This window comes from Crotalus tigris, unplaced genomic scaffold, assembly GCF_016545835.1.
Source record: "Crotalus tigris isolate CLP2741 ecotype Arizona unplaced genomic scaffold, ASM1654583v1 scf7180000018682.9941245338:1185362, whole genome shotgun sequence".
NCBI classification, from domain to species: domain Eukaryota; kingdom Metazoa; phylum Chordata; class Lepidosauria; order Squamata; family Viperidae; genus Crotalus; species Crotalus tigris.
Genome location: NW_024097143.1, coordinates 153,272 through 175,166, shown reverse-complemented (window position 1 = coordinate 175,166; position 21,895 = coordinate 153,272). Strand labels below are relative to the sequence as shown.

The 21,895-nt window shown below is 38.3% G+C and overlaps 1 protein-coding gene across 1 annotated transcript; it reads right to left on the bottom strand.

Moving 5' to 3' along the window:
• Positions 1-8,506: 8,506 nt before the first annotated feature.
• On the bottom strand, positions 8,507-20,601 carry LOC120313415 (extracellular calcium-sensing receptor-like). Its single transcript, XM_039355328.1, has 8 exons — positions 20,444-20,601; positions 18,007-18,298; positions 16,435-17,247; positions 15,072-15,302; positions 13,305-13,318; positions 10,970-11,096; positions 10,727-10,884; positions 8,507-10,001 (listed from the first exon to the last, which is right to left on the bottom strand). The coding sequence occupies exons 1-8, from the start codon at positions 20,599-20,601 to the stop codon at positions 9,062-9,064; spliced, it is 2,733 nt and encodes a 910-aa protein (XP_039211262.1). The 3' UTR covers positions 8,507-9,061.
• Positions 20,602-21,895: the final 1,294 nt, after the last annotated feature.

Genomic DNA, 21,895 nt, shown 5'->3' with positions numbered 1-21,895 from the left:
CATTGTCTGGAGCAGTGAGGCCGATCCATGTCCATCGGAAATGCAGGAGCAACTTGACAATTGCCAAGTGAGGAGGTTCTTGTTTTGGACTCACTCGGTAGAAAAAAGGGAAATGATGTTTCTGTTCTGGAATGTGGCTGATGACCCCATAGTTGATCTAAGATGAAATAGAAAAGATGGTTGATTGTTTTGCTTTTAAGGACAAAAATAAGATGCTTACCTCCTTGCATCTGTCCTTGAGCTATGATATGTGATCTCTCTGTCTTGCACCACTTGCCTCTGTTCCCAGTCATAGTCATTTATCAACTTTCTGCCAAGATCACAGGTTTTTCACATCTTGAACAGTGGAAGAACGAAGGGCCAAAATACTATAGGAATTCTAGCTCAGCTATCTATGCCTTCATGTCATGGCCTGGGAGAGATGGAATAATATGTGAACTTAGCAAAAAATATGTGTCAGCTGGGAGTGTTTTCAGTGTCTTTAAGTGAAGATAGAGGAAAAATCTTCTTAAAATAACATTTCCCCTCTTTTCTTCTTTTACTGTCCTTGAGATTTTCTTTCAATTTGATTGGAATAAGGGAGAAGAGATGTTTTTTCCTCCCAAGTCATGTGACTGCTCTGATTGGAAGACAGGAAGAAGAGGCAGAAGGATTTGCACAGAAGTCACAAATTTCATGTGCAGGATGGTTGACAGCATTTAAGTTGAGTTATGGAGAAAGATTTGTTCAGTTGCAAAACCTCTGTCAAACCTTTGTATCTTCATAAAAAAACTAAGATGCACAATAATGTCAGAACAAAAATTTTTTTTGAATGCCTGTTGGAACTACACTATTTCAGGTGTCCTTTAAGCTCCAAACTGACTCATTTTATGTATTCTCTGACCATATTTGGACTATTGTGAGATTTGGCAAAGTGAAATTAGCTTCAATATTCAATCATACCTCCGGGATTTTGTAGATGCCCAGCATGGTTGAAATGGAATTAAAGAGTTCAGAATTTGTTGCTTCAAGAACTGCCAGCAGATTCTTTTGTTTTCCACATCTGTAGTTTGGGACATTTTCTTGCCCCCTAGATAGCAAATCCATGATAACATCATGTGTTATTCTTGCATTGAAATAGTTCTCATAAATGCTGTAGCCCAGAGTGATGTTTGGTAACAGCCTTGGGTTCTGGTTGATCTCATGAATGGCAAAAAAGAAGGGTAGGATGTGCCCAAAGCTCATCATTTGTATACTGCAAGTTAAGAGATTTCAGTTGGACTTTATCTTGATTTTGAGTTTTCCTGTTCAATTCATAAAATCACATCATATTTTCTAAAGCTGTTCCTTTAAGGACAATTGTATTCTTGTCTTATGTGTCTACTCTGGAAAGTTCAGAAATCCACAATCAGTGGATGGAAAGTTTTACTCAAACGACTAGAAGACTGTTTGAACTCCTTCAAGCTCTGTGTCATTGGTATCCATTCCTGGCCATTGTGATCTCCTGTTTGATTATTGCAATGAACTCTACATCAAGCACCCTCAAATAGCAATTGTAACCTGATGCAGAATGTAGTTTCACGGGTAGTAAAGTATATCAATTATTTGTTATATGTAACACTACTACTCCATTATCTGCACTAGTTGCCAGTGTGCTTCTGTGTGCAATTCAAGCTATTGGTTTGCCACCTTTAATGCACTTCATCGATTGGAATTGAGTTATCTGAGGAACAGTGTTTTCCAAGTGGCTTCTACCTGTCCAATCTGATCTGGAAGGATTCTTCAGGTTCCATTGGCTCAAATGAACTAAGACTCACAACAGAAATCAGGGACAACAAAAAAAGTTTCTTCCAACATATTAACAACAAAAAAGTCAAGGAAACTGTAGGCCCATGAAAGAGAGAATATGGCAAGAAAATTACAGGCAACAGGGAGAAAGCAGAGCTGCTTAACTCATACTTTGCATCAGTCTTCACACAAAGAGAAACCATAGCCCAACACACATACCCCCCCAAAAAAACAGTGCAAAAGACATACTAAAAACAAAAATCAAAATAAGCAAGAAAATGGTAAGAGAACACCTATTCAACCTTGATGAATGTAAATCACCAGAACCCAACAGATTACATCCCAGAGTTCTGAAGGAGCTGGCAGATGTTTTCTCAGAACTGTTGCACCACATCTTTCACAAATCCTGGAGCATCAGGGAAGTACCCGAGGATTGGAAAAGGGCTGATGTGGTCCCCATCTTCAAGAAAGGAAAAAAAAAAAAACAGACCCAGGAAACTACAGACCAATCAGTTTAACATCAATACCTGGGAAGATCCTAGAAAAGATAATCAAAAAACAAATGTGCGAACAACTAGAAGCAAACAAAATCATAACTAGCAGCCAGCACATGTTTGTTAAAAACAGATCATGCCAAACCAATCTTATCTCATTCTTCAATAAAGTGACCAAACTAATAGACCAGCAAAATGCAGTGGGCATAGTATGCTTAGGTTTCAGTAAGGCATTTGACAAAGTGGACCACAACCTACTCCTAGGTAAGCTAGAAAAAGGTGGAATAGACAACATCACCACCAGATGGATCTGTAGCTGGCTGACAAATCATACTCAACGAGTAGTCCTCAATGACACTATATCCACAGGGAGAGAAGTAAGCAGTGGGGTACCACAAGGTTCCGTCTTAAGCCCAGTACTCTTCAATAACTTCATAAATGACAAGGGAATTGAAGGGGAACTCCTCAGATTCACAGATGACACCAAACTGTCAGGAGTAGCCAACACCCCAGAAGACAAACTCAGGATCCAAAAAGATCTTGACAAACTTGAACAATGGGCCCTATCCAACAAAATGAGTTTCAATGTGGAGAAAAGCCAGGTCTTACACCTGGCTTAACTGTGAGGGGGACTTTGGAATCCTAGTGAATGATCACTTAACTATGAGCCAGCAGTGTGCAGCAGCAACCAAAAAAGCTAATACAATCCTGGGTTGTACAAACAGAGGCATAGAATCAAGATCACACAAAGTATTAATACCACTTTATAAAGCCCTAGTAAGATCAGATCTCGAATACTGCAGCTAATTTTGGTCACCATATCACAAAAAAGATGTTGAGAGTTTGGAAAAAATTCAGAGAAGAGCAACTAAGATGATCAAAGGCCTGGAGACCAAAACATATGAAGAATGGCTGCGGAACTTGGATTTGGCTAGTCTAAAGAAAAGAAGAAATAGGGGAGACATGATAGCAGTGTTCCAGTATCTGAGGGGCTGCCACAAGGCAGAGGGGGTCAGGTTGTTCACCACAGCACCAGAGGGAAGGGTGAGAAACATTGGTTGGAAACTAATCAAAGAGAGAAACAACCTGGAATTAAGGAGAAATTTTCTGACAGTGAGGACAATCAACCAGTGGAATAGCTTACCCCCAGAAATCATGGGTGCTCCATCACTGGAAATTTTCAAGAAGAGACTGTCTCACCTATCTGAGATGGTATAGGTTCTCCTACTTGAACAGGGGGCTGGACTAGAAGACCTCCAAGGTCCCTTCCAGCTCTATTCTAGTCTAAATGTGGATTGGTGGAACACAGAAGCTTTGTCCTTTCTGCCATAGTACCTGCACTCTGGAACATCTTTGCTCTGAGACACCTGTGCCTCATCTAAGGCAGCCAAAGCTAGAGGGGGCTTCAGCTTGGGAGATATGAAGTTCTTCCTTGATTGTGCTTGATGGAAGAAAATTAGAAGAGCTCAATTCTGAAATAATATGATAAGAACTGGGTCGGACTCTTCTGGAATTATAAAGTACACTTCCAAAACTCTATAATTTGTTCTTTTTAAGATTTAATATGAAGATTCAAATCATATGTCAAAGGCTCACCAGGCTGCCTTTATGTTCTGATGACTTTTGTATCTTTTAATTCCTTTTTATTTCTTTCAGATTATTCACCTATAAGAGCCTATAATCTTACCTTGCAAAATTCAGAAGGAAACAAGAATTTGCTAGCCATGACAAGACCTTCCCTCCCTAATACCAATGTTAACATTCCTTTGCCATAAAATAATCTTATACTTTTATTGTTATCATCTTTTCAAAGAGTATACTTATAAAATAATATTTTATTATATTTGTGTAATTTTCAGCAGAAGACGGCTAATGTTTTATATCTCAATATTCAAAATTATAGCATAAAAAGTTTTTATGTTCATATCGGCCATCACAGATATGAATCCTTTTACCCTGAAATAGTACTGTAGTGTCATATGATGAATATTAATTTAATTGTTTTAATTATTTTCCTCATTATTTGTAAGAACTTGCTCTTTCATATGAGAGGATTGTAAATTTTAATTTTATTGTTAGTTTATGCTGATTCAGTGACTGAATGTAATACTTAAAATAAGATATTATTTTCACAATATCAAATCAATAATTCTCTGTCAAGGCATATAATAATAACCATATGTCATGGTTGAGGCTTCGTTCACTTCACAAATCCTGCACAGAGCCAGACTAGAAGCAATGTGGGGAGGTAATGGATTGGAATGCAGGGGACATATTAGAGGGGTAAGGAATACAAAGAGCACCAACTAAGAGCCGAGGTGGCGCAGCAGTTAGAGTGCAGTACTGCAGGCCACTTTAGCTGACTGTGTTCAGCAGGTCAGCGGTTCAAATCTCACCGGCTCAAGGTTGACTCAGCCTTCCATCCTTCCGGGGTAGGTAAAATGAGGACCCAGATTGTTGGGGGCAATGTAAATATATATATACATTGCTTACTGGTGTACACCGCTTAGAGAGTGCTTGCACTTAAAGTGGTATATAAGTCTCATAAATAAATAAATAAATAAACTTGTAGCCTGAGACAATACCAGTGTCCCAAAGTAACCAGCTTGGAAAGTCCATTAGATGAAGTGTCTGTTACCCAAACAAAATGAATGTAACTGATTGGAGGGAATGAAGTGACAATGGCTTTGCTACTTCAGTATCCATGTTGGCTCAATAAATTATACTCTGGGCAACATAAATGTCCAAGGAGTATTTATTTGCTGCATGAACCGAGTGAGACGGTTGACACCATATATCAGAAATGAACTTTTCTTTGAAATAGATTGAATGACCTCTATTAAAACCAATTACCTTCTAAATCAGATGGCTTATTTCACACTTTCACAGTCTTTAACCATATTACATCCAGTATCACCTGCTGTGCCTTCTGCCATGGTGTTTGGGTTCTTTATCCTTTTTTAAGGATCTCATTAGTCTGAATAAAATGTAAGCAGGAAGAGGATGTTCCTGCCATGCAAAGCAAAATGTCAGCCTCAACTTCTTTGTGAGAGCCCTAGTTGCACACAAGCCAACTTGTGGAAAAAAGTTGGAAACCAAAGGGTGAGAACTGTGGCTGCTTGTCTGGGGGTGGGGGAGGGTGGAATTATGGATGATAGATAGATAGATAGATAGATAGATAGATAGATAGATAGATAGATAGATAGATAGATAGATAGATAGATAGATATGCATCATGGAGACATTGAAGAGAATGGGAAAATAAAATGGGAATGGATCTCAGTTCTTTACCTTCAACTAAAAGGGGACCTAGTGATTCTCTGTGGTTTCATAGAAAGTTATTTTATGAAGAGCCAAGAGTTCCCACCTTCAGTTTAAGCTATTTCTTTAAAGCAAGTGAAGAAAGGGAAAGGTGATAGAGACCAAGTACCGGGAAATGGGAATCATCCATATTAAAAACAAGATAAAATTAATCACAAGAGTTAAGTACACTTCAGGAATTACCTTTGAAATCTATTACTCGGAGGCTTAAAGAAAATGTATGGTTTAAATATAGTGCTAGATGTAGATATGATTCCACTAATCAGGAAGTCTCCTGGTTTGTAGTAATTAAAATGCTCTTCTTCTTTTTGCACATGCAATGGACATTTGGTCACCATTGTGCCACAGGGAAAATGGGACACCAGGAGAAGCAGCAGCAGCAGTATTTCACATATCATGATGGAGATCTTCTGTAGTTCTCTGAGACAGGCACCCAGTATCTTTGGCCTCAGAGCTGTCTAAGAAGAAGCACAATTTTCTTGCCAAAAAACACAGATGCACTGACTTGGTCAAGCAAGATGACATGAGGTCTGCAACATTAAAAGGGCAGCATTAAATTTCACACATTCACAATTCTGACTTCAGGAATCTCACCATGTGTTCTCCATTGCCCTTGTGGTACTTATGAACCAGATTCTCAGACCTTTTATCAGTGTTACTAAATATTTGCTGATGAAAGTTATTAAGTATCCCTTCCTAGGTTTCTAAATGATTATGAATTGAGAGAAGTCCCTAGCAAGAGAAAGAAATAATTGTGATTTTGATAATTATACAGGGATATGGGTCACAGTTGATTCTCTGAATGACATTATTTACTGGTGTGCATGGGGGAAAAAATCTCTACATGACTCATTAGCATAGTTCTTATTTAACAGTCATCCAAATAACAATTTAGGAATGTTTTATTTCCTTTACTTAAGAAACCTATTCTTGAAATACTAAAGTTGCAATACCTTTTTTCACCAATAGGAAAATGAAATGTGATCTATAGGGTAACTTTCCTCTCCTGGGACATCTAGTAAGAAGAAAAAAAAAGTCCTTCCTGTAATTGTGAATCTTTGGCAGATCTTTCTTTATACCTTAAAAAGCCTGTACAGACCCATGATGCCATACCACAGAACCCTTAAAAAATACTAAATATTGAATAAAGAGTCCAGGAATCAGCTCACTCTCTTCCTTAATCCCTTCCCAAATGTGTTAATTTTGCTATCTCATTCAGTGTCTCAGTGCCTTATGGGTCAGATCCTCCATAAGGTCATTTCTTCCTCTAGTTCTAAAGTGAAAGGATGAATTGGCCTGAAACAGTAAAGTGTTATCTGTAATCATCGAGGTCAAATTTATTCATTTCACACATGGCATATCATACATGCTCTTGCTGTCATGGTTCCGAAAGATGAAACTCTTCAAAGAACTTTGAGGCATTGTTTACCTTAAAAAAACTTTAATCAAGCAGCATAGCTTCGGTACTACATAGTTGAAGCCAAAATCTGACTTCCCCTCCCTTCAACATATAGATCAAAGCACAATTCCCTCCTACAATTAACAGTCATAAATCACATTCTCCAGTTAGTTTGAAATGCTGGCCTTCCATCCAGTTTCCTCTCCCACCATTCTTTATCAGCTCTTGTTATGATATTGTATGTCTAACTAATTCCCATCACTCTCCCCCCAGCATCATATAACTCTCCCAACTCACAACAATGTTTGTTGGATACAGGATGGGCTGGCTTGAGTGGGGGTGAAGCTCTATTTTATGGAAAGTATTATGGAAAATTCCTGGTTCTAGGAAGCTACCATGATTCCAAAATTGTGGAACACTTTGATTTCATGAAAACACTACACTTGTTGAAAAGGCAATTTTAGTGGCCATCCCTTAAAAAAGGCATTGAGAGCTATGTAGCCAGTTGTCCTGTGTGTGCCTCAGCAAAGCAGTGACAAAGGAAAATGCCAGACCTCCTCCGGCAGTAGCTGAGCCATCAGTACCTTGGAGAGAGATTTCTATGGGCTTTATTGTGGCACTCCCCAACAGCATGGGAAATATAGTAATCTGGGTGATAACTGTTTTATTTCCCAAGCAAGTGCATTTTATCCCATGTCAGAAAATCTCATCTGCCCAGGGCCTTGGAAATTATTTCTGCATCACATTTATCATCTATATAGAGCACCCCATCGTATCATCTCAGATAGAGGGGTGCAATTCAATTCCATGTTTTGGCGGGCTTCCCTGGATCTATTGGGTACTGACTAAGGAGTCAGTTCCAGTCATTACTCCCAAACGAATGAGGTGTGTGAATGAGTGAACTCAGTAATGGATCAATACCTCAAGATTAGGTGCTTCATTAATTATCAACAAGACAATTGGACTGATCTCTTGCCATTTGCAGAAGTGGTATACAATAACTCTGTGGACAGCAGCACTGGTTTCCCCCTTTTCTGAGTGGCTACTGGTCAAGACTTCAAAGCCATGCCTCAACTCCCTGTCAATGACCCTGCAGTGCTGTCTTTGAAAGAAAGGGTCTCCCAACTACAAAATACCTGGCATATTGTATGAAAGTCTCTCTCACAAGCTCATGATGCCTATAAAGCACAAGCGGACAAAGAGAACTGAGCCAAAGAAGAGAGTTTCTCTTCAAATGTAATATTTTTCCTGGTATGTTTTTGGTGCCCCCTCTGGCAGAATCCAGAGCTGATAACGTTTTGGTGGGCTGGAGAGCTGGGGAGAAAGCCCGCACTTCATGCTAATTGAGGAATGTGTTTTATGACTGTTTATTGTTACTTTGTTACTTTGTCTCCAGCGGAGGGGAATTTAGTTTTTGGGTTCAACTATGTAGTACTGATACTTTGTTTCCTGAATAAAAGATTCTTTAAGGAAAACAATGCCTCAAAGATCTTTTCAAGGGTTTCATCTATCGGAACCATGACACCCCAAGGATGACCTGTTATCTGTCCTGTACCCCCAGGCACTCAAAACAACCTTGCAGCACTGTATTGGCTCCCAGTGGACTGGTCAGCATGGTTGGGTTTAGGAATGGGAAGAATAGCTTGGTGATTTTTGTGGAATCATTAGATTCCACCTGATTTTATTGCAACCACTGTTTCTCACTAAAAGTTCTTTTGATTAACCACATGGTGTGAAGAGTTGTGCTTTCCTGAGAGGATTAGCTGAGGAAGGTCCTTACAGTCATACCTTATACATTAGATAAAGGAAATTTGTTTTTATAATGCTCTCTCTTAATTGGTTTCAGTAGATATATGGTTAATGAGATTTTATGATTTTTCCTATACATGGATTATGGTAAAAGAAAGTAATAATTCAAAAGAAAATGACCTCTTCTACGTCTTTAATATAGCTTATTATATCAATAATAATTGAGACTTTATGTGAGAGAAAGAGAGAGTTCTTAGAACACATAAAGATTTTATTTCCAACTATCCTATTTTATCTTAACAATAACTTGGGTAATAAATAACTTTCAAAATCAAGAACCCACATTATTTTTCATCATTAGATTCTCCTTAGTGTTCATGTCAGGTCTCAGAATAATGATGTAACATTTGGGGACAAAAATACAGCCCAGTAAACCTAGGCTGGAAGCCAGGATAGAGAAGATTTGCACAGCCACCATGTATTTCCCTTTAGTGCTCAGGTAGGTGGGGATGAAGGAGATCCAAACACTGCAGAAAACCAGCATGCTGAAGGTGATCCACTTGGCTTCATTGAAAGTCCCCGGAAGCTTGCGTGCCAGAAAAGCCACCAAAAAGCAGATGGCAGCCAGAAAGCCCATGTAACCAAGGGCAGTGTAGAACATGGTGATTGAGCCTTCATTACATTGCAGGAGGATCTGTCTTGGTTGAGAATGCAGGTCAGAATGTGGAAATGGGGGAGAGATTCTCAGCCATATAAGGCAGATGCCCACCTGAACTCCAGAGCAAGACAAGACAATGGAGTTGGCCAGACTTTTCCCCAACCATTTCCTCATCCTGCTGCCTGGCTTTGTGGCCAAAAATGCCACCACCACCATGATAGTCTTGGCCAGCAAGGAGGAGACAGCAACTGAGAAAACCACACTGAAGGTGATTTGTTGAAAAAGGCAGGTCACTTTCTTGGGCCGACCAATGAATAGAAGAGAGGTCAAGAAGGAAAGCAGGAGAGAGACCAGGAGAATGTAGGTGAGATCCCGATTGTTAGCTTTGGCTATGGGGGTTTCTCGATATTTAATTAAGATTCCTAGAACTAAGGCAGTGTTTAGAGACAAAAAAAAGGCAATGATAGCCAGAATGAGACCTAACATTTCTTTGTAGGACAGGAAAGTCTCAATTTTGGGGACACACTGATCTCGCTTCTGGTTGGAATGTTGTTCATCTGGACACTTTTCACATTGGGACACATCTGAAAAACATGAATTGCTATTTTTTTCTCTTTTTTAAAAGAAAAATATTTTTATTACCAAAAGAAATAATTTCTAAATATTAATAAAGTAGAAAATGCTTATAGAAAAACATTCCCATCATCCTTTCTCTTTATTTGCCAATTGCAGAACTGTCTTTCTAAAAACCATGCTATGTCCCAAAGTTCTAAATTCTTTGTGTGGTATTTATGGTAGCCATTCTTGCTACTTCTATCATAGATACTTTAGATATTGTGAATTTTCCCATTCCAGCAGATTGTCCAATCTTATCTCCAAATGTGACATCACTGAAAAAAATGTGTCTTTCCAATTCTGGAGGATTATACCTCAAAAGAACATTTGGGATTTCAGGTCAATGTTTATGTTTAGTTTTTTTCTGAATATTGTGATGTATTTTGTTCTCTGAAATTTGAGTTTGTTTGCATCACTACCACACATGATAAAATATCTCTTTTTGTTATGGGATTTCATACATCTATTTTTCTATGATTTGTTTGTTTTATCAACTGTTGATATAATTGTATACTGTCTGTAAAACATTTCCCCTTATAGTATAACCTGGAGTGAATTTTCTGGATTTTTCTTTTCCAAAGCTGGTTTTTTTTGTACTGCAATTATTTATTTGATATTTTGTATCCATTCTATTGTACAGTTATTTATTTGTTCCATCTCCATGTCCTATTTCAAAAAACTATTTATATATGCCTCTTAATAGTTGAACTTGGCTTTGTATACCTATTTCTGTCATCTCTCAAGATTTCTCCATCTTTGTCAATATTACTTTTTACTGTTTCAGCAGTTTCGGAAAACATCCAACCTGGTAAAATGCTACTTTTATTGAATACAGAACACGGCTGTGTCTTGGTTCTTTTCCTGAGTGTGGATGAGGCACACTGGCATGGGAGATTAAATCTTGGTTACTATATTTGTCCCTAGAATAAGAGGCTGATGCTCCTTTTTTGTCCTTAAGCCACTTACCTTCCTGTGTGGAGATTGTTCCTTCCATACATGGAGAGCAGTCATAGCAGCACACTGGTTCTCCTTCTCTTGTGAGCTTGGTATATCCTGGGAGGCAATTTTTAGTACATCTAGAAAAAGGGGTCTTCTAAACAGAAAGAAAATTATGGAAATATATGGATTAGGGAATTCCTTCTATAAGTGGAAGTCAGTGCCAAGATACTGTAGGTTCATGAACTCAGAAGATACTTTCAAGATTTTTTTCAAATATAATAAAATTATTTTTGTTTGGGTGATTTCAGCAGCATATCCCAGAGTCCTTTCAATATTCAGTAAAGACTGATGACTCTTCTGTCCAAACATCTTTAGCCTTCTGTATGTTTGGGGTTTTTTTTGCCAGTGAGAGGCAACATGCATTTGGATTTCATATCCCATAAATTTTGTTTTGAATTAGATTTAGGTAGGAAAAATGCAAATAGATAGGTACAAAATTAGTAGTACCTTGCTCACAGAAGTAACTATGAGAGAGATCTGGGTGTGCTAGTGCAGTAGTCCCCAACCTTTGCGGCTTAGTGGCCCAGCTGTGGGGAGGGGAGAGCGGAACTGGGCTGCATGTATGACATGTGTGCAGCTTGACTTGTGTAAGCAGTGGGCTGTCATGTGCTCCAGCCACTTGCCTGGCCCAATTCTGAATAGGCCATGGCCTACTAGTGGGGCCATGGCCTGGGGGGGGCACACTTGGGATACTAGAAAGTGTGCATAGAAGACATGATAAGGAGTATAGAGGCCAAATTATATAATGAACAGTTGAGGGAACTAGATATATATCTACCTCACAAAGAGAAGGATAAGGAGGGACAATGACCCCCAATATTTGAGGGTTGATCACAAAGAAGAGGGAATTAGATTTATTCTCCAAAGCACCAGAGGGCAGGACAAGAAGTAATGGGTGGAAGCTTGTTAAGAGAGGTCCAGCCTAGAAGTAAGGAGAAATTTCTGACAGTGAGAACAATTAATCAGTGGACTAGCTTGCCTCATGTAGTTGTGGGTGTCTATAACTGGAGATTTTGAAAAATAGACTGGAGAACTATTTGACTGTGATGATATAAGTTTTTCTGCCTTGAACAGGGGGTTGGAATAGAAGATCTTCTATGAATTGCCAATGGTAAGAAATGGTGGATGGTGCAGTTCAAAGCATTGGAAGAAGAAGGTTTCTTGATCATATCTCAACATGCACCCATGTCTTTGCTTTCTTCCATCATGTATCTCTTGGATCTCAATTTACTTACTAACTCAGTCTCAAAGAAAACTGGTCTGAACAAAAAAGTAAGATAACACTTGTCAGATCTTGATGAATAAAAATCACGGAGACTTGATGGATTATATCCCAGAGTTCTGAAGGAGCTGGCAGATGCCATCTCAGAACCATTGTACTATATCTTTCAAAAATCCTGGAGCACTGGGAAATACCCGAGGATTGAAAAAGAGCTGATGTGATTCCCATCTTCAAAAAAGGAGAAAAAAAAAGACCCAGGAAACTACAGACCAACCAACCTAACATCAATACCAAAGATGCTGGAAAAGATAATAAAAAACAGATCTGTGAACAAATAAAGGTAAAACTAATAGTCAGCATGGGTTTGTTAAAAACAGATCATGTCAAACCAATCTTATTTCATTCTTTGACAAAGTGATTGAATTATTAGACTGGTGAAATGCTGTGGACATAGTATATACTTCATTCGATGAAGTAGACCAGAAGTTACTTCTTGATAAGCTAGAAAAATGTGGGATAAACAGCAACACCACCAGATGGATTTGTAACTGCTGACAAACTGTACTCAACGAGTCATCCTTAATGGTACTACATCTACATGGAGGAAAGTAAGCAGTGGAGTACCACAAGATTCCGTCTTAGGCCCAGCACTGTTCACTATCTTCATAAATGACTTAGATGAGGGACTAGAAGGAGATCTCATCAAATTTTGCAGATGACACTAAGATGGCAGGACTAGCCAACACCCCAGAAAACAAGCTCAGGATCCAAAAGAATCTTGGCAGACTTGAACAATAGGACCTATCCAACAAAATGAAATTTAATGTGATGAAAAGCAATGTTTTATATATAGACAGGAAAAACCAAAGGTACAAGTACAGATTAGGCAAAACCTGGTTCAAAAACAGTAACTGTGAGAGGGACCTTGGAGTCCTAGTGGACGATCAACTAAATATGAGCCAGCAGTGTGCAGCAGTAGCCAAAAAAGCTAATATAATCCTTGGTTGTATAAACAGAGCCATAGAATCAAAATCATGTGAAGTATTAGTACCGCTTTATAAAACTTTAGTAAGACCATACCTGGAATACTGCATCTAATTTTGGTAACCACATTACAAAAAAGATGTTTAGATTTTGGAAAAGGTGCAGAGAAGAGCAGCTAAGAAGATTAAAGGCTTGGAGAGTGAAATATTAGAACAACTGTTGTAAGGATTGGGTATAGCTAGTCTGGAGAAGAGAAGGAGTGGGGGTGACATGAGTGGTTTGCCACAAAGAAGAGAGGGTCAACTTATTTTCCAAAGCATCAAAGAGCAGGGTAAGAAACTCATCAAGGAGAAAAGCAACCTGGAGGTTTTGAAAAAGAGACTGGATATTCATTTATCTGAAATGGTATAGGGTCACCTACTTGAGCAGGGGGATGGACAGCAAGATCTCCAAGGTCCCTTCCAGCTCTACTCTGAATTTGTAATTTGAACAAGATAAGATAGATAGCCTTTATTGTCATTTTTTACTGTGGGCAAACAGGCACACATTAAAAATGAAATTCTGTTGCCTGCTCTCAAAAGTGTACACATACCTAACTCACATATAAACATACTATATACAACATATGTATACTCTTACACCCGTATATATACTTATAAATATTAATCATTGTTAATCAATAATCATTACTCAATCAAGCATTGAGTGAGATCCAGTAGAATAAATATGTGTAGCTCATGGTTGAACTGTGGAGTACTTGGTGTACTCTGAATATGGTTGTTTGCTTGCAGACATTTGACTATGCTATCATCAGGCACTGATAATGTTATCAAGCAGTAGCTGTGAGAGAGATCTTGGAGTCTTAGCGGAAAATCAATTAAATATGACCCAACAGTGTGCAGCGGCAACCAAAAAAAGCCAGTGCAGTCCTAAGTTGCATTAACAGAGGGATTCAGTCAAGATCTCATGAGGTACTAATACCATTCCATAAAGCCTCAGTAAGACTACACCTAGAATACTGTATCCAGTTTTGGTCTCCACACTATAAATAAGATGTTGAGACTCTAGAAAAAGTGCAGATAAGAGCAACAAAGATGATTAGGGGACTGGAGGCTAAAACATATGAAGAATGGCTACTGGGCATGGTTAATCTAGTGAAGAGAAGGACCAGGGAGACATGATAACAGTGTTCCAATATTTGAGGGGCTGTCACAGAGATGAGGGGATCAGCCTGTTTTCCAAAGCACCTGAAAGTCAGACAAGGAAGAATGGATGGAAGCTGATCAAGGAGAGATTCAAACTAGAGATAAAGAGATATTTTCCTGACAGTGAGAACAATCAACCAATGGAACAGATTGCCTTCAGATGTTGTGGGAGTTTCATCACTGGAAGCTTTCAAGAAGAGACTGGACTGCCATCTGTCAGAAATGGTGTAGAGACTCCTGCTTGGGTGGGGGGTTGGTCTAGCTGGCCTACAAGGTCCCTTCCAACTCTATTATTCTGATTCTAATTAAATATCTGTAAGCAACTAGGCTCAATGAGCATCAAGGACTACCCTGAGTTAGATGCCCTGAAGTAAGTCACTCAGGGTCTAAGGGTTTGTGGTGGTTCCTTAGCTTCCTTACATGGAACAAACATCATTGGACTACCAACATGCTTTCCATCCTACCCTAGTACAACGCTGGTGTTTCCATAGATAGCAATCCAGGAGAGATCCAAGAGAAATAGTAGTGTCTCCTTCAACCCATTTTTTTCATTAGCATAAAGCCTCCATCAGAGTAAGAAGATTAGTAAACCACAAAAGCAGATGGCTATGTAGGAATAGATGAATTACAATACCCACAAACAGGCGGACTTGCTTACCGAGTTAAAGGATGTTGGCCATATGATGACACTCTCATCGATAGAGAACTTGATATCTGAAGAGACTTTTTCTTTTTCAATATCCCCTATTTTCACTCCAGCAGAAGACTTGTTAGGAAATACTGCCCAGTCCATAATATCAAAGTCAGCAACAGGAATTCCAGTCTCATCCAAATAAACATCATCCACAGAAAAATTGTAAATCTCTAAGTTTCTTAGAAAAGGATGGAGCTGAAAAGACATAGAGAATCACCCTCATCGTGTATACATTCTCTTTTGAGCCCTAAGTCAGAAGTGTGATATTCAACTCAATGCCTCTGTCTGAAAATGTGACAGGAAGATTATTCTCTTCCTTACTCCGTTCTTCCACGTATCTCTCTTTCTCTCTCATACATAAACACATATACATAAACCTTTTCTGTTCATTATTTTCATCTATCCTGTTTTGTGAAATTTCTAATCTCAGATCAGAAATATATTTTAACTGCAGCAACCTCACCCTATTTCTAGGGTTGTTTACCCACCTCTTATGTTGATCTCCCACCCCTTTGGACTTCTGGAAGGGTATCAAAACTCAGTTTTTTTAATTTGCCTGGATCCTCGAAGGGGGCACTCACTACTGGAGGTGTTTGCCAAGGTAAGAAGATATCATCCCTGTGCTGTCCATCTCCTTGGCTCTTGTTTTTTTAAAATAGTTTTTAAAATTTTAATTGTTTTTCTGTTTATCTTTTCACTGTTTGTAAGAAACCAAGAGTGGCTCTATCAGTAAGATGGGTGGCATATAAATTTAATAAATAAGTAATAAATAATGTTGTATGTAGTATTTTATGTAACCAACAAGTGATGATCGAAAGTGAAAAGACTGGGAGAAATGACAGGGCTCCAGATTCTAAGATTTAATTTTCAAAGGAGAAAGAGAGATAAAAGGATCCTGGGAGCCTGCAAATGCAGAAGAAAATTGCCAAGTTATGTGACCAGGAAGTGGTAATGAGAAGCAAGTCAGCTGAGTGCTTGTTTTCTGAAAATGCTGAGAAGAAGAAAGACATGGCAGGACAGGAAATACATCACACCAATGTTGGTTACTTATTTATTTTGCAAATATATGAAAACTCTCTCTTGTCTCTCTTAAGACAATATGTATTCTTACAAGCATCTTGAACCAGCACACCTGGTTTAGTCAAGAAGATTCAACAGCAGAATCTGTCTCTTTCTCTCTAAGCTTCCAGAACTGGTCAGAAGAAGTATTAGAAACTGCCACTTGTTATTGGAATTCCCGCATCATCATCCATTCCTGCTTATCTTTAACTTAACATTTAAGAATTGAAAGGAAACCATTAGAGGAATTTTGTAGTAGAAGTATTACCTGCCATGGCTGTATAATCTGGAATGTCTTAACATCCCTAACAGGCAGCTTCCTCTTACTCATTTGGGAGGAAAAGGCAGCACTGAGGATCCTGGCCACAACCTGGATTGTTGTGGAAATACTGGAGCCATCCTCAGACAGGATTCTTTCAACCAGATCCTGGGGTGGGATTTCCCAGGTCTCTTTTTCCAGGCATGTATTCCAAACTTTCTTAGACAACAAAGGACTTGAATAAGAACACTGAAATGCTGCCTCCCCAAACTGCGTAGTAGCAGAGTAATCTGAATTAAAATCATAATACTGGGTCGTTTTTTTTGTCTGACTTGAGAAGGATAGTAAAAGATGGTTATGCTGGAGATTAAGCAACCGATAAAAAAGTCTCACGCTTATACCTGACAAAGTTGTGGCAATCCATACTTTCCCCCCAAACAGGATTTCACTACTGTCAATTTCTCTTATTACTACTGCTAGTATTATTGTGGCCTGAAAGTCCAACTGACAAACAATACTTTTCACTTTAGTGTCACTAAAATATTCAAGGATGTCCTTTTCCCTCCCTGCTCTAATAACCATGGGTAAGATTTCTGAGAAGGCAACACAGACACCTTTCCTTTCGGCTTCTGGCACAAAGGTTCTTCTGAACTTTTCTCCGCTTTCATTGTCCAGAGCAGTGAGGCCGATCCACGTCCATCGGAAATGCAGGAGCAACTTGACAATTGCCAAGTGAGGAGGTTCCTGTTTTGGACTCACTCGGTAGAAAAAAGGGAAATGGTGTTTCTGCTCTGGAATGTGGCTGATGACCGCATAGTTGATCTAAGGTGAACCAGAAAAGATGGTTGATTGCTTTGCTTCTAAAGAAAAAAAAAAAAGTGCTTACATATCAGAGCTGTTCCTCCAGGAAAAGAACTTCCTTTCATCTGTTTTTGAGTTTCTACCATGAAATGTCATCTCAATGTCTGGTATCACTTGCCTGTAAACTCCAGTCATCACATCTTTCTTCCAGAATTACGGAAGGACAAATGTAACGATTTTTTTCACATCATGAGCAGTACAAGAATAAAGAACAAAACTCTAATATACAGCTCAGTTATACATGTCTCAGTAATGCCCAGGGAATGATGGGAAGATATATGAACTCAGAGGAGAGAAAACAGTTGGGTGGATTTTTTAAAAAAAATCTTTAAGAATAAATAGGGAAACACATAATATTTTTATTTTTTTTTCTTCCAGTACAGTCCTTGACATTTTCTTTTGATTTGTTTCAATTAAGATTGAAAAGATCTTTTTCTCTCCCAGGTCTTGTGACTGCAATGACTGACAGACAGGGACAAGAGGCAGATGAAGAATTGGCCAAGAGATTGAAAATTTATTGTGCAGGATGGCTGAGATCATTTCACTTGAACAATGGATAAGGATTTGTTCAGCTGCAAAAATGATATCAGAATGAAGAAATAGTTATTTGAATGCTTGATATCATTTTAGGGGTTCTTTAAACTCCATTGCCTAACTAATTTTATTTATTATTTGATATTTTTAGACTATTAGGAGACTTTGCAAAGTATCCATTTATACCTGTGGGATTTTGTAGATGCCCAGCATGGTGGAAATTTGATTAAAGAGATGAGAATCGGTCCCTTCGAGTAGAGGCAACAGATTATTTTGTTTTCCACAACTATAGTTTGGGACATTCTCCTGCCCTGCAGAAAGCAAGTCCATCATGACATCGCAAGTTATTCTTGCACTGAAAAAGTTCTCATAGATGCTGTAGCCCAGGGTGATGTTTGGTAACAGCTTTGGATTCTGGTTGATCTCATGAATGGCAAAGAAGAAGGGCAGGACGTGCCAGAAGCTCATACTGGACATACTGCAAGTGAAGAAATTTCATTTTGATTTTTGATTTTTCATGTTAAATTCATAAAAAAAGCAGATCCCATTTCTGAAGCTGTTCCTATAAAAACATTTATAACAACTCATTTGTATTGCTGTCTCACGATTCTATTGTGTGGAAATCAGTTTTGAATGCATTATCCCCTTATGTATAAAATAATCTGGTTGTCTTCTAGAAGAAGAAAATAGGACAGGATCACATCAGCAGCTCAGTGTCCATATGTAATGCAGGAAATATTGTCAGAAGTTCATTGTTCAATGAAAATAATGTCAGATACATATATCATTCATTTATAGTGATGGACTTTCCTTGGGTGTTAATATTAGAAGAACAGCTCCACTGACACTGCATTGACACAAGAGGGACCTTCTTTTCCATGCTTTTCTTCAGAGTCAAAGTGATCCCAATTAGAAGTTCTAGACCTGATCCCAACTTTTATTTTCTCTAAATGACTTAGAGGAGCATTCCTACAACAAAACCTATATTATTGTAATCATGGTTCCAATGTCTGAGCAATTGGATGATTTTATTTAAAATTCACATTAGAAAACCACATTCCTATGAAAATACAGTCTTCTTTTTCATCAGAGTTTTTTCTAGGATTTCTTCAATTTCTAATTGTTAAGAATATCTCTATGATTTTTTTCTTGTAAGTACGAGTCCATACTGATGACTTGTACATCTTTAATTTAGTTTTATTTCTTTCAGATTGTTCTCCCACGGTAGCCTATAATGTTTGTCAATTTTGTCTCTCAGCTTGCACAATAAAAAAAAAAGAATTTGCTAGCCATGACAAAGCCTTCTGGGCACTGTTCTATTGCTAAATGTTAAATCCTTAATTTTATACTTCACATTCCAATAATTTATTTTTATTGTTATATTGTTATATATACTTTTCGGACAGTATATTGCTTAGATTAATCTATTTCCATAATTTTCAAAACTAGATGGCTAATGACATAAATGTCAATATTAAAAATTATAGCATAAAAAGATTTTGTACTCATATTAGCCATAAAAATATTAATCATAATACCTTGCAATGGTCCTATAACTAGGTACTATTAATATTCATGTTTTAAATATTGCTTCTCATTGTATATAGGAATTATAATTGTTTCATATGGGAGGATTGTAAGTTTTAATTTTATTGTTAATTTATACTGGTTCAGTAATAGAATCAAATAGTTAAAATAAGGTATTATTTTCATCTCATCAAATCAGCAACAATTTCAATATCAAGACACATATTAATAACAACCACTTGCCAAGAATGGAATTTTTTTTAAACAGCTGGAATGGCCTCTACTACATTCATTTCCCTTTTAAATCAGACGGAAGGTGCTTTCACAGCCTTTAAATCAAACACACCCAGGGCCACTTGTTGTTACTCCTGCCATGGTCCTTGGTTTCTTTTTTTTTAAGGACTTCATTAATTTAAATAAAAAGTAAGCAGGAAGATGGTGTTGCTGCCACACAAAGCAAAATACTAGCCTCAGTTCTTTTTGAGAGATCAAGTTGCTCACAAGCCACTTTATGAAAGAAAGCTGAAAGCCAAGCCAACAGGTGAGGATTGTGGCTTCCTGTCCAGGAAGGAAAAGATGAGAGATGAGAGAGAGAGAGAGAGAGAGAGAGAGAGAGAGAGAGTAGAGATAGATAGATAGATAGATAGATAGATAGATAGATAGATAGATAGATAGATAGACAGACAGACAGACAGACAGACAGACAGACAGACAGACAGACAGACAGACAGACAGAGAGAGACGGGTGGATGGATGAATAGATGGATGGATGGATCGATATATGGATGGATGGAGAGACAGATAGGTAGAAAGAGGGATGCATCATCAAGGACATTGAAGAGAATGGGAAAATAAAATGGGAAAGAACTTCACTTTGACCTCAGCTAAGAGGTGATCCAGTAGTTCTCCCTGGCACCACAGAGAGTTATTTTACAAAGAGTCACCTCCATCCCCAATTTAAGTCTTGTCCTTAAAGGAAATGAAGATGGGAAAATGTGACAGAGACCAGGTACCAGGAAATGGAAACCATTGATATTTAAGAAAAACAGGAAAGGAAAAAATTAATCACTAGGCTTACATATATATCAGGAATTACCTTCGAAATCTATTGTTTGGAGGTTTAAAGAAAACATATGGTTGAAATATAGTGCTAGTTGTAGATATGATTGCACCAATCAGGAAGTCTCCTGGCTTGTAGTAATTAAATATGTGTTCTTCCTCTTTCTGCACACTCAATGGGCATTTGGTCATCATTGTGCCGCAAGGAAAATGGGATACCAGGAGAAGCAGCAGCAGATTTTCACAGGTCATGATGGAGATCTTCTATTGTCTTTGGTCCCAGAGCTGTTTAAGGACAATTCTCTTGCCAAAGAGTCCAGACCGACTGACTTTATAAAGATAAAGATAAAATGAAGTCTGGCACATTACAGTAAAATGAGCAAGATTACATTCAGACTTGCACAATCCTGCCTACAGGAGTCTTACCATATGCTCTCCACAGTCCTTGAGGTCCTTGTGGACCAAATTTTTAGATTTTTTTTTAAAGTGTTAATAAGTATTTGTCAAATTTGTTGTTGATGGGTAGGTGTGTATGAGGAATTTACTGGTGTTCCTAAGAGGGGAAAAAAACTCTTTATGACTCATGGGCATAGTTCTAATTTAAGACTTATCAAAACAATACAATTCAGGTAAGTTATTTTTCCCTTTACTCAAGAAACTTATTTTTAATAGAGTAACAGAATCCGAGAGACATATCTTTGAAAGAAATAGAGAAATAAACTGAGTAGACTTTTAGCAGGCCAAAAATTCTTTATTGATAGAAAAGAGTATCACAGTTTCCTGCTGGAAATTAATTGGTCCTCTTTCTTCCCTTATGGAACAGGCAACTCTTTCAGATTTTTTGTTTAATTTAAAACCCCATGAACTGGGATTAGCACATAATATTTTTACATTAATTGTAAGAGGAGGCTGGATTAATTGCAGTAAAGAGGGAATGTGATGACCCAGGGCCCCGAACGGAGGCAAAGCAATTAGCTGATCAGAAGAATTGTCTTTTAAGCACTGCCAACATTCACCCAACCGCCCCCACATATGCTGGCAGAAGTTCAATAAAACAGTCAGGGAAGTTTACAAGGTTCTTTAAAGTAAAACAGATAACAAACAAACGTACAATCCTTTCAACTCCCAGCTTGCCTGTGAACTGCAAACTGCAAAACTGCAGACAGCAAGGAGAAATTGTCGCCAGTGTTAAATCCTCCATTCACGTGCGAATGATGAATACTCATGGTGAAGTTAAACAGTTCTTTATTCTCCTTACAGCAACACCTGAACAAAACCCAAATGCTTGCAGGCCCCCTTTTATGGCCAGAACCCGTACAAAGACAAGTAACAGTAACAGAGCATTTTCATGCCTTGCGCATGCGCACAAGGCCAGCACCGCTCTGTCTGGTCCTGGGCAGCAACCGCCTTGCGCAAGTGCACAAGGCTGGCACCACTCAGTCTGGTCCTGGCAGCTTTTGGAATGCCCGGGACCATTGTAACATCACAA

Excerpts from the sequence above, each read along its gene's own strand:
- LOC120313415 (XM_039355328.1), bottom strand. The coding sequence starts at position 20,601 with ATGATGACCAAATGCCCATTGAGTGTGCAGAAAGAGGAAGAACACATA. Across the intron at positions 18,299-20,443 it reads CCAAACAATAGATTTCGAAG|TATGTCCAGTATGAGCTTCT; the intron begins GTAATTCCTGAT and ends CTTCACTTGCAG. Across the intron at positions 15,303-16,434 it reads AGATTATACAGCCATGGCAG|CTCCATCCTTTTCTAAGAAA; the intron begins GTAATACTTCTA and ends ATGTCTTTTCAG.